The sequence below is a fragment of the Phalangium opilio genome, unplaced genomic scaffold (genome assembly GCF_054372755.1).
Source record: "Phalangium opilio isolate 3A_F unplaced genomic scaffold, DU_Popi_V2 ptg000039l_2, whole genome shotgun sequence".
NCBI classification, from domain to species: domain Eukaryota; kingdom Metazoa; phylum Arthropoda; class Arachnida; order Opiliones; family Phalangiidae; genus Phalangium; species Phalangium opilio.
This window is the reverse complement of record NW_028324163.1, coordinates 3279226-3291485: the sequence shown is the minus strand read 5'-3', so window position 1 is coordinate 3291485 and position 12260 is coordinate 3279226. Positions and strand designations below refer to the sequence as shown.

Sequence of the window (12260 nt, the reverse complement as noted above, 5' to 3'; positions counted from 1 at the left end):
CAATCGAAGTCGACACTGACGCTCTCTAATGTGTTTGGTGTCACTAATTTACATTTTGAACTTTTCACTTATGGTCCAAAAGTCTGCTTATAACGCTACCTCATGTTGAACGAAGATAGAAGCTGCATTTTTACTAAAAACCAAGCAAGGATTTAACTTAGACCACACCACTTTTTAATGAAGTGGGTTATGGCTAAAATATGTATTGGTACCACATTAAACGAAAGAGATGTGACACGTGTCTCTAATAAAACGAAGTAAAAACGTAAATGGTCCTAAATAATGCTGATTCTACTCTTGGAAACGATAAACATGGGGAAATATTATTTTTTTATGAGCCGATAATATCGACCGATATATCGGCTGGACCCATATCGGTGCATCCCTAGACTATATCAGGACTATAGACTAAACTCGAGTGTGACTAGTGGGCGTGCTTAATTGAAGGAGGGGGGCGTTAATGGCATAATTTCAATTATTCGATTCGGAGATCCTAGGTACTTTAGTGGGTAGAGGACGGGGAGATGTTATTTTTTAGACCTTGCTTCGGAAGGCAGGCGATTGAGACGAAAGGGGGAAGATGTTGCCATCAGTGCTTGGGACGGTGTAGGGTAGCTATACTATAGACAAATCATGAAAATAGACTGTTACGACTGTATACATACGCTCTAGATGATATAAATATGATATAGTGTTTCTATGTGTATTTCACTTTCATATAGTAAAAACTTCAATTCACCCCAACTGAATAATTAGGAGAGGCTTTAGGTAAATGTAAGGGAGCGCTTTTAAGAAATTTTAGGAGGGGCCTCAGAGAATTTTCAGGGGGCTCAAGCGCCTCCAAAAAACCCCTGGCGAAGCCACTGCGAGGCATTCTGGGTCTAAATTAATCAAATGTCTGTCTTGTTTTATTTTATATTTATAGAATTCAACACTTTTGGGAAACTGGACATCGTATCCGAGCGAACAAGATATTCTGCACGAAATATCTAATAGGACAGAAAAGTACGGAATTTTCGAAGATGACCTTTCAAGACATTAGCGTCGTATTTATAGTATTCGCGGCGTCAAAAATACTGTCCATCTTGTCTTTGGTCAGCAATATCTGGTATGTTAAGAAGAACACAAGGGTTTGGCCACCTGTCAGAAGAATTAGACTTAATAATTTTTTCGAATAAATGAAGGTAAATTACCGATTAAAATTTTTGAAATTTAGATTACAGTTTTTCCGGAAAATAATGGTAATTTATTTATTCACCTGTAAGTAGTCAATTAAACCACGCACAGTTTTGTGCAACTAATAATAATTGTCTTTCTAATAATAATTATTGTCTTTCTAATAATAATTATTGTCTTTCTAATAGTAATTATAGTCTTTCGAATAATATTTATTGTCTTTCAAATAATAGTTTTTTTTCCTTTCAATTTTAATTAAAGTATATTGTCTCTCTAATAATCATTGAAGTATATTGTCTCTATAATAATCATTAAAGTATATTTTCTCTCTAATAATAATTAAATTATATTGTATCACTAATAATAGTTAGAGAATGTATCTCTAATAATAGTTAGAGAATGTATCTCTAATAATAAAGTATATTGTCTCTCTAATAATATTTAAAGTACATTGTTTCTTTAGTAATAATTAAAGTTTATTGTCTCTCTAATAATCATTGAAGTAAATTGTCTCTCTAATAATCATTAAAGTAAATTGTCTCTCTAATAATCATTAAAGTAAATTGTCTCTCTAATAATCATTAAAGTATATTGTCTCTCTAATAATAATTAAAGTATATTTTCTCTCTAATAATATTTAAAGTATACTGTCTCTTTAGTAATAATTAAAGTTTGTTGTCTCTCTAATAATAATTAAAGTATATTGTATCTTTAATGGTAATAAAATTATATTGTCTCTCTTGTAATAATTAAAGTATATTAGAGCGAAGTGCTCCATAGTCACTTGCTGACGTCACCACCCGACATCAATCTTCGTCATTGTACACCAACTTTACTGTTCCTCCCGCTCAGTTTCCAGGTTCTACAGCATTTGTTCTGCTCACTTGTCCCGCAATGGCCGTTTGGCTTCAACCAAAAACCAATCCTAGCCTGTGCAGACTGGGTCTGCCAGTACCACAAAGCTCAAAGCAATAACTAAATAGTCGCCTCGACGTTCCCTTGCTCTCCAAAGACTAACAGGACACACTCTCTGAAGAAGCTGGTATAATGACTGCCCATTGTATTCGACTTAAACATAAAAACCCTGTGGCAGACCATTCCTCTTTTTACGTTAATTGTACTGATGCTAATGAGTTTGAAGAGCGTTCTGATCTGGCCATTACATTGCATAATCACTGACTTCCACGGTGTTCTTCCGGATACTCACAAACATAGCTCTGGATTAAGTGATACTACCGATCAAACTTATGAATAATATTATGACAGAGGTTGCCATTGCTTACCAAAATGTTCGCGGTCTTCATACAAAATCTGATGAGTTTTTCAGAGAAATTGTTATCATGGACTGGACATAATTTGTATCACAGAAACGTGGATGAATAATTCACATTTATCAAGTGATTATTTTCCGTCCCAATACACGGTACATCTTGCCGATCGCCTTGACCCTCAACTTTAAAAATGTTCGAGGTGGGGCTCCCTGATTGCTATAAAGAATTCTATTGTTTGCCTTCGGAGGCATGCCCTTGAGGCTACTTCTGAAAGTGTGTTTGTAGATATTAAACTTGATTCCCGTCGTTCCCTAATTCCGGGCACTACCTATCTTCCCCCAGTATTTCTAACTTGGAGTACAAAGAGTATAATAACCGATTAGTATCTTTCATAGAATCCTCCTTGACAAATGTAATTTTACTCGGTGATTTTAATTTACCGGGAGTTGATTGGAAGCTTTATGGCTGTCAGGGCTGCTCCTCCCTTATCCAAGCTAAAGCTACTCCCATTATGGATTTGTGTTTTGCTCTTAATTTGAACCAGGTTAACCTTATCCCTAGCACAGTTAATTTTTTAGACCTTTGCCCCAAGTTGTTGCTATTGATAAGTATCACCCACCGACACCGTTAACTATGACTTTTTCTGTTAACCTTGGCTCTGTGACTCCGCCTCAGGGACCTGCTTACGTTTACATTCAAGGGGACTACAATCTCCTCTATACCACATGATTGGTCTGATGTTCCCGCTTCTACTGATGTTGATTATTGTGCTGAATTAATTACCAATCGTCTTGTTACAGCTATGAACTTGGGGGAATTCCTAAGAAACTTAAGCGCGGCAATAGGAAATTTCCCAATTGGTATTCACAAGATCTTAGAATGGCACTGAAACAAAAACGTTACTATTTTAAGAAAAAAAACCGGTGCTCTGTCTGATGCCATAGAATTTCGTAGACTTCAAGCTACAGCTAGGCGGCGCCTTCTCGTGCGTGATCGTACTGCTATGGTTACGGCCACGTGCCAGTACGCACTTTCGCATCCTAAAATACTTTTGAGATATATCAAGGGCAACCTCGGGGTAAGGTCTGACACCATTGCTTTAAAGCGGGGACAACATTTGGTGACTGATCCTTGCGAACTTGCAGAACTTTTCAGGGCCCACTTTTCGTTTATTGCTGTCGATAACACTGACCGTACTGGGACATACACTTTTGACGCCTCTAGCTAATCACCCTTACTCTAATCAGGTTATAACACAAGCGGACATTCGTCGGGCTATTGTTAAACTCCCTGCTAAGTTCTCCACAGCGGTCGATGGTGTCCCTGCTTTAATTATCAAGGGCTGTGGGGATCTCCTACTATCTCTGTTAGAACACGTTTTCAATTTGTCTCCATCTACCGGAATATTCCCTTCCATTCGGAAACAGGCTGTTGTTGTACCGGTTTTCAAATCTGGTTCCGAGTGCGACTCAAAACACTACCAACCGATCTCCCTGTTGTGCGCTTGCTAAGGTTTTTAATATTGTTATGCATGTCCATGTCCAGCGTTGGTTTACCATGTTTCCTAATGATTGCCAGCATGGTTTTTCCCCAAGCAAAAGTGTGGATACTAATCATGCTGCTTTCATGGACATCGTTGCCCTTGTGCTTGAGACCCGTGGTCAGGTCGATGCGATTTACTTAGACCTAGCCAAAGCGTTTGACAGAGTTCCCATAAATGTTTACGCGATTAATTATTTACATTTGGAATTCATGGTAAACTACTTGATTGGATTTGTAATTATTTGCATAGTCGTACCAATGTTGTCAAGTGCAAAGATACGCTTACCTCTGTGTCATATCCTGTACATTGTGGGGTCCCACAGGGTTCATCCCTGGGGTCTCTTCTTTTTAACATTTATCTATATGACCTTCAATACGCAGTTTTTCATTCCAATCTGCTTCAGTTTGCCGATGATAATAAACTTATTAAAGTGATTGATTCCATTCAGGATAGGTTGATTCTACAAAGAGACATTGAGGCTGTGTCCCTATGGTGTAATCGCAATAACATACCTATTAATCCGTTAAAATCAATTCATATCTCATACACTCGCCGCATTAGTAGAACTATTACCACTTCTTACGTTATAGACCACTCCGTTATACCCACTTCAACTACGACCAAAGATCTTGGCGTCATTTTTGATTCCCGCCTACTTTTTGCGAATCATGTCAATAATTGTGTTAATAGATGCAGGCGCACTCTCGCGATATCTCTTAAACTTACACGAAAGATACACTCATTAATACATTTCAGAATCTTGTACCTCAGTCTTGTAAGATCTCGTGCCGTTTTTGGATGGGTTGCTTGGGGTGGTGTTAGTGCCCACCACTTTCATAAGATTGAACGTATGCAAAGGAAATTTGTTGAATATTGCCACACGTATTTAATACCTAAAGCTCGCTATGACTATTTACTCTTACTTGAAATTCTATCCCTTCCTACTTTGCGCTGTCTTTTAGATCTTTATGAAGTAAAATTTGTCTATAAACTCATCCACAACTTTGTATACTTACCTGCCCTTTTAGGAAAATTAAACTTTTAGGTCTATCAGACATCGCGACACCGCTCCGCTTTTTATATTGCGCATAATAGTTTACACCCCCTCGTTAGGATGCAAAACACATGTAATATATTCAATGAAACTTTTGATATTTTTTCCATTAAATTTTGGGAACTGAAATTTGAATTGTTTAATAAAAAATTCCCAAGAAACTTGAAAATAGTTCAGGAAATGGTTGCAGGCATGGTTTTTCTGACCCAACTGAGGATGAAATGGTAATTAAATTGGTTTTAGCAATTGCATACTTTCCTCAGACGCTGATTCATAGCTTACTCTTTTTGTAGATGAACATAGGAGATGGGGTTTTCGTGAAGACATCCGATGTTACCCAAGCCGAGTTTTCTTCTAACGGAAATGGGCGGTTTTTTGCCAGAAATCTTTTACTGAAGGTATTTACTGAATTGGAAATTGTCAACACGTCTCTTACTGGAAAACAATCAAATGCCTACAAGCACATTCCCCCTAAAAGACAATTGGACCCGAAGCGAGTCAACGCAGTACTAGGTATATATTCATAAACACTTTTGCATGTATATTTATTCAAGAGTTGATTTTTCTAACATTAACTACACGTACCACTTGTAACCGATTCGCTTAAAACGCAGTCCGCTACAGACTTTTCAAGCATAAAAATGTTCTGATTTATCAAACAGTGAAAGGTACTAATGGTTAGTAACCTTCATATCTGCGTTCATTTAAAAATTCTTATTCTAATACATGTATTTGGATAATTTTAGGGTTTGCAGGCAGAAAATTTTCAGATGTACCAAAAGCTTCCTTAAAGCAGACAATTAGTGATAAAATAAAAGAAATTTATGACTTGGCGGAAGGGAAAACCGCGAGGAGAAGGGCAAAAAGTAAAGAAGTTCCAGCTATGGATGTAGGAAATGAAAATAATTAGATTATGCCTATATTAAGTTATTTTCTATAAACAGTTGATTTTAAGGTGAATTATTCTGGATTTGTATTTAAAACCTACAGAATATTTAGAGAAAAACCTACAGAATATTTAGAGAAAAACCTACAGAATATTTAGAGAAAAACCTACAGAATATTTAGAGAAAAACCTACAGAATATTTAGAGAAAAACCTACAGAATATTTAGAGAAAAACCTACAGAATATTTAGAGAAAAACCAACAGAATATTTAGAGAAAAACCAACAGGGTATTCCCTCTAGCGACCAATTGTTATATTTCCCCAAAATTTCTAAATAATAACCTAGAGTAGTATATTAACATGAACCCACTTGAGTTCAACAGACTGAATGACGAACCGCGACCCGAAACGTCTCAAAGAAATTTTTATGTTTTAATAAAATCACGTTGGATATATCCGTAAACAAAAGTTTTTAATTCTTTTATATCTTAAAGACCGTGACAACAATAGCTATGAGTAACCTTTTTAAAATACTTTATTTAGTAACAGACGTTACAGGCAACCACAGAAGGCCTAGGCCTGTAAGGTGTAGTCTATGAATGACTAACATTTTGAGTAAATTAAAGTAAAGAATTAAGCCAGTTAGTGTAAAGAAATTTAGAAACCCCAGTTTTGAAGGCCTGGAAAGACTTCCCGGCGAAAATCATCAGGAAGAGAATTCAAGGTCCTCACAACACGAAAAAAAATGAATTTTGAAGCGATAAACACCTAGCAAATTGTAAAGAATAAGTTAGAGTTGAATGTCTAGGGTTTATCCGGACAAAATATTCAAGTTTAAAATCCAAAAAACCGCGGAGACGCCAAAGCGTAACTACATCGGAAACTGCACGACGCACCACAAGGGGACTAAGACCAATCGTTTTCAATCGCTAAGAGTAGGGAACATGGCCAGCTCTTTTGGCCCTAGGGCACATTAAAGAGAAACGCGTGAACCCCCGCTGTACTGATTCTAAAGCCCGAACATCCTTAGCTAGAAAGGGATTCCAGACGGGGGAGGCATATTCCAAGATTGGCAAACAATAGGTTCGGAATAGAGTTCTAGAAGCCTCAGTATGACCAGTGTTGCGTCTAATAAAACCGGAAAGGCGTCTGGTGCGATTGGAAACGTTGGTCACATGGTTAGACCATTTCAAATCAGGGGATATTATTACACCTAGAAGCCGTAGGGAAGAAACTCTATTTATCGGTTGCCATTGATGGTATAACTAGGGCTGTGCGAGCCTTGAATTTTTGGTTTCAAGTCGAGCCTCGAGTGTTGAAATTTTCCCTTATCGAGTATCGAGCCGAGTCTCGAGCACTCGAATCGAGTATCGAGTAGTTGGAAAATTTGTTTCGAGTATTAATCGAGCAATTGGGAATTGGTTTTGCAGTATTTCAGCACTTTCTGTTAATTTATCGCTCTAATAATAGACATTTAGTGTAATGTTGATCATCGACAACTACTTAAAACAATTCCCAGACAGTTTTAGTCTTCTTCCCTTTAAATTTAACAAACTAATTCCTCATCAATATCTTCTTCTTAATCTCATTCCTCATCTTAGTCACTAGTCATTGTTATACTTCGCGCAAAGTCCCAAACGAAAATTACTAAGCTGAACTTAAAAAAATAATAATAAATTAATAAAATATAATTATAATAGTCAACGCTATTATTAACTGTATTTTATTACTTTTACTTCCACTATTGAACCAGCTATGAGCAACAACCCTACTACATTACACTGCTATTATGATCTAAACTACCCAATAAGCACTAAACTTGCGTCTGTTAACCAATAAGTGTGACTATCTAGTAGATTTTTATAGCTACTACATCCCATTTTCAGAGTTAAAGGCCTTCCAAAGCAGGTTCGAGTATTTATCGAGCCTTTTTTGATACTCGAAACTTTTTCTAGTCTCAGAAAATCTCTTATCGAGTCGAGTACTCGGCTCGATACTCGATCGAGTACTCGCGCAGCACTAGGTATAACTAGCGTGAGGAAGACTAAACCTACGACTCAAAATGATGTAGTTACACTACGTAACGTTCAGATGAATGTTATTTTCGATACCCCACTGGAAAAGGGAGTCAATGTCCTTCCGGAGTGCTATGACATCATCACTAGAACAGCGCATCGATATATCGAAGAGTTGCAACTTAGGGAAGATGGAAGATCGGCGACGAAGATGTTGAAGAGCAGGGGGCCGAGTATGGAACCTTGGGGTACCCCAGAACGCACCAGACGGTACGTAGAAAACTCTCCTCGGTACACGACACGCTGATACCGTTTCGTCAGAAAGTCTTCAAGTCACAGTTGTAAAGAACTTGAGATACCGGAAATTGCCAATTTAATAACCAGGCGTTTGTGCCAAACACTGTCGAAGGCTTTAGACCAGTCGAATGAGACAACATTTACGTCTGGTGGTGATCGTTCATCCAAAAGTGAAGCCCACTCATGATACGATTGCAACAACTGGGTACTGCAAGATCGTTGGCGTCTAAACCCAAATTGAGACGGGGGGAATACAGAAGTGTCTTCGCAGAACTGACTAAGTTTTTCGGATAATATCCGTTCCGTCAGTTTCCCGACAACACTGGTGAGTGAAATTGGTCTATAATTTTTCACATTGGTTCTACTGCCAGTTCCCTTAAAAACTGGAACAACATTGGCCAGCTTCCAACCATCGGGCAGTCTAGATAAGGCCAAAGATCGGTTGAAGAGGAGAACCAATGGGTGAACGATAGCTGGGGACATGAGCTTGAGTAGTCTTGGAGTCACTCCATCTGGGCCACATGCGGAACCAATCTTCAGGCTGTTGATTTCACGAAGAACGTCTGACTGATCTATTGTTTCAAGTAAAAATTCTGGGCCAGACGGTGGATGTAATGGGAGGGTCAGAGCAGGATCCGGAATACTGAAGCTGTCGTAGAAGAAGTCGCTGAATAGGTCGGCGATGGAAGCAGAGTCTGATACCGGACCACTAGGCGCATCGAAGGAAGAGGGCGGAGATAGCCGTGATTTCGCTCGAACGAAACTCCAAAATCTCTTCGGGAAAGAAACAAGGGACCCGTGAAGATTATTGACATACGTGTCATACGCTATTCTCGTGTTGCGTCGTAATAGGTTACTGAACCGTCTAAACTTGTTCCAGTCGGCATCTCTGTTGGACTTCTTAGCTTACTTGTAAAGATAGCTCTTAACGTGGCTTTGGTGTACAATTTCACCCGTAATCCAAGGACAGCGTGTCTTCCCTCGGAATATTGTCGCGAACACAGGCCCAAAAAAAATCAAGCCATAGCTCCCAAGTCTCATTTATATCTTCAAAGGAGAAACATATGTCCCACGGTGCATAGCGTACAGTATCACAAAGAACATCCACGTTAAGATTCTTGTAATTCAAAACAGTCCGTTTGAAACTTTTTTGAATAATTTGGGCAATTCAAATAGGCCGCACACAGCTTGATGATCGCAACGCGGCAAATTGTCGCACACGGTAGTTTCTGGCATATATCGGAGATCGTTAACAAAGACAAGGTCAAGGAAGTTATTACCCCTCGTCGGTTCAGCAACAGTTTGTTGTAATCCTAAACCCAGAATAGTCTCCACGAAAGTACGCTCATCTGCCCCAACTGGGTCTGGATTCGTCCAATTGACATGAAAGTTGAAACCGCCCATTATCGAGAAAATGTCATGGAACGGAAGGGTTCCGTGGAGATAGCCAAGTAATTCGCATAAGGAGTCGGTATACGCAGAAGTAGATGTAGGTGGGCGATAAACGCAGCCAATCACAGCTTTGCGACCACCAGAAGAAAATGAGGCGAAGGCAACATCCGCACAAGTGAGAAATTCGTCCGGAATTTCAATAGTAATAGGATTAAGATCGTCGCGTATGGCGAGAAGAACACCACCGGCGCGTGTAGGGCGATCACACCGAAATAAAACGTGATCGGATGCAAAGATCTCAGAGTCTAGAACCGAATTGTCCAACCATGTTTCGGTGAGGGCGTAGATAGTGCTAAAAGCGAGATGTCCCGTAACTTGTTCCGAATGCTTCTGAGATTTGACAAGAAATATGATACTTTCCTCGGTCTCGTTGCTGTCTCCTTGACTGACGAAAAAACATCGTCGAGTTCCGTATCGGTAACAGTGAAGAACGAATCACTAATCGCAGGTAAAGAGCAAGTAGGGCAAAGGTAAGGATCATCCGAGGATCCTAAGCGTTGGTACTCGGGTTTCGTCATACGGACACACTTGGCATGGAACCATCTAAGGCAGCTGGGAGATTCGCAAAATATGGCCATTTGATTCTTCCTAACCGTTTTCTGACAGTGACCGCAAGGAAGCCTGGTGTTGATAGCCGGCCGCGGATTAGTCTCAACATCACCACAAACTCGTAACGCGACAAATCGGATGGCAATGTATGAAGTGGTCACAAGCCAATAATAGATAGAAATCCAGGACAGGACTTGTGTAAATTTACGACCGATAGGTACTTGGTACTCGTCTTGATTGATGAGTACACCAACACACGGCAGCCTACCGCAAATCAAAACAACGTGGGGAACGAAGAGAAACGCGAAAAGTCGTAATAAATAATAAATGCTCTAAAAAACTAAACCTAGTACTGGAACATGGCGCCTCTAAGCCCCAGACCAAAATAGGGGGCCGCATTTCCACAATCCAGACCACTCGGCTAATTTTGTAGGGAAAATTGTCGAAAATTAAGTAAATTGAAAAATTTTGCGCTAAGCCTAACATAAAAATCAAAAACAGTATTTGAAAGTATAATTTAAAAAACGGGCGCGAGCGAAAAAACATGCGACCACGCGTCACGAAATCTAAACTCATAGGAGTATATAGGGGAACTCAATTTGCGGATAGTAGGATTTTTCCCCGTCGTTTGCAACAGAAGCCAAGTAGAAATGTCATCGTCGACGTCGGAATCCAAAATTTCAGACGGGCCTGACTCTGTAGTAGAATCGGATAGTTTAGACTCAGTTGAATCTTTCGAAACTCGTGAATCAAGTGAGGAAAATTCAAATTCGGATAATGATGGTCAGGAAGAATTTGGTAATCATCCTTACCAATTTGAGCCCTTGCTTCCCGAAGAGCCTGCTGAGGAAGGGGAAAACTTGCCTGTGATGGAAGTTGATCACCCCAGACTTCATAACAATGACTGGTAGTTAATTTCAATTTACATTTTTAGTAAACTGATCAATAAGATTCAATATTGCTAAGTTTATGTTGTTGTTATTCGACATGTTGAACAGTCAGACAGTTTTGATAAGTTCTCTTTTCTTAGGTGCAACTGTAGTTTTTTTTTCGTGATGCCAACAGTAGAAGAGAGTTTTTGCTCCAGAGATGAGAATCCAAATGAAAGACTAATTGACGAAATTAGCCCCGTAATAGAAACGGACACATTCAAGGATATATTGAGACCAAATAATTTGAATATCCTATTTAATGAATTTAGAGAGAATAACTTTGTGCCTGCTGAAGATGAGATTAATCCGTACGTTTAACCCCAAAAGTTGAGATGCAAAACTTCTATATTACTAAATCATGAATGTTTAAGTTACAGTGATAAATATTAATTATAATGATTTTCCTTTTGTGTTATAGGACCTATAGATACTTAATTTATCGCTTGTTTATACGTTGGATATACAGAGTTTTGGGTAGGAGAGTAATTCGCCCAATCCCGAGTTGCGCGATAAAGAGAATAAGGAGACAATATCCATCAGATTTATATCAAGGTTATACTGAGCTTGGTCCAGTTTAAGAAAATAATGCACGAAATAGTATTTTTGTAAAAACCTGTTCTTAATACAACAATATAAAACCAATTTTTATGCATTATTTATTTTGATGAAAAAAGCGATTACTAATGGGAAAACGACGTGCTACTTTGAGAACTTAAATTGCTTCTTTTACTGGGTAAACATATTGCTCTGATAATGGCCTTGGTACAGGAACTTGATTCGCTGGGGTTGCATTCAAAGCTTCTTCATATTGATACTTCTCTCAAGTAGCTTCTCAAACAATTTCTGTTCCGATGCCCGACTCCTTTTTCCCGGGCTGTCCGATACGACATGGTGCCTAATCTTGTGGCACTTCCAGCAAATCACGGTACTCCAAATCAATGGATGTTTTGCGTTAGGAATCTTAGAAGGGATTAAAATTTTAGGGATGTTTGCCCTAGGGATCCATCCCATTGATCCAAAACCGTAACGCTCCCAATTTGTTTCTTCCTCTTCAATGAGCTCTAGAGGGCTCCATTGACGACGA

General features: G+C 38.9%; 1 protein-coding gene across 1 annotated transcript; it reads left to right on the top strand.

Moving 5' to 3' along the window:
• Nucleotides 1-10894: 10894 nt before the first annotated feature.
• LOC149680236 (uncharacterized) lies at nt 10895-11754 on the top strand. The gene is made up of 3 exons (XM_089834601.1): nt 10895-11151; nt 11275-11484; nt 11595-11754. Exons 1-3 carry the CDS (start codon nt 10895-10897, stop codon nt 11752-11754), a joined length of 627 nt encoding a protein of 208 aa, XP_089690727.1.
• Nucleotides 11755-12260: the final 506 nt, after the last annotated feature.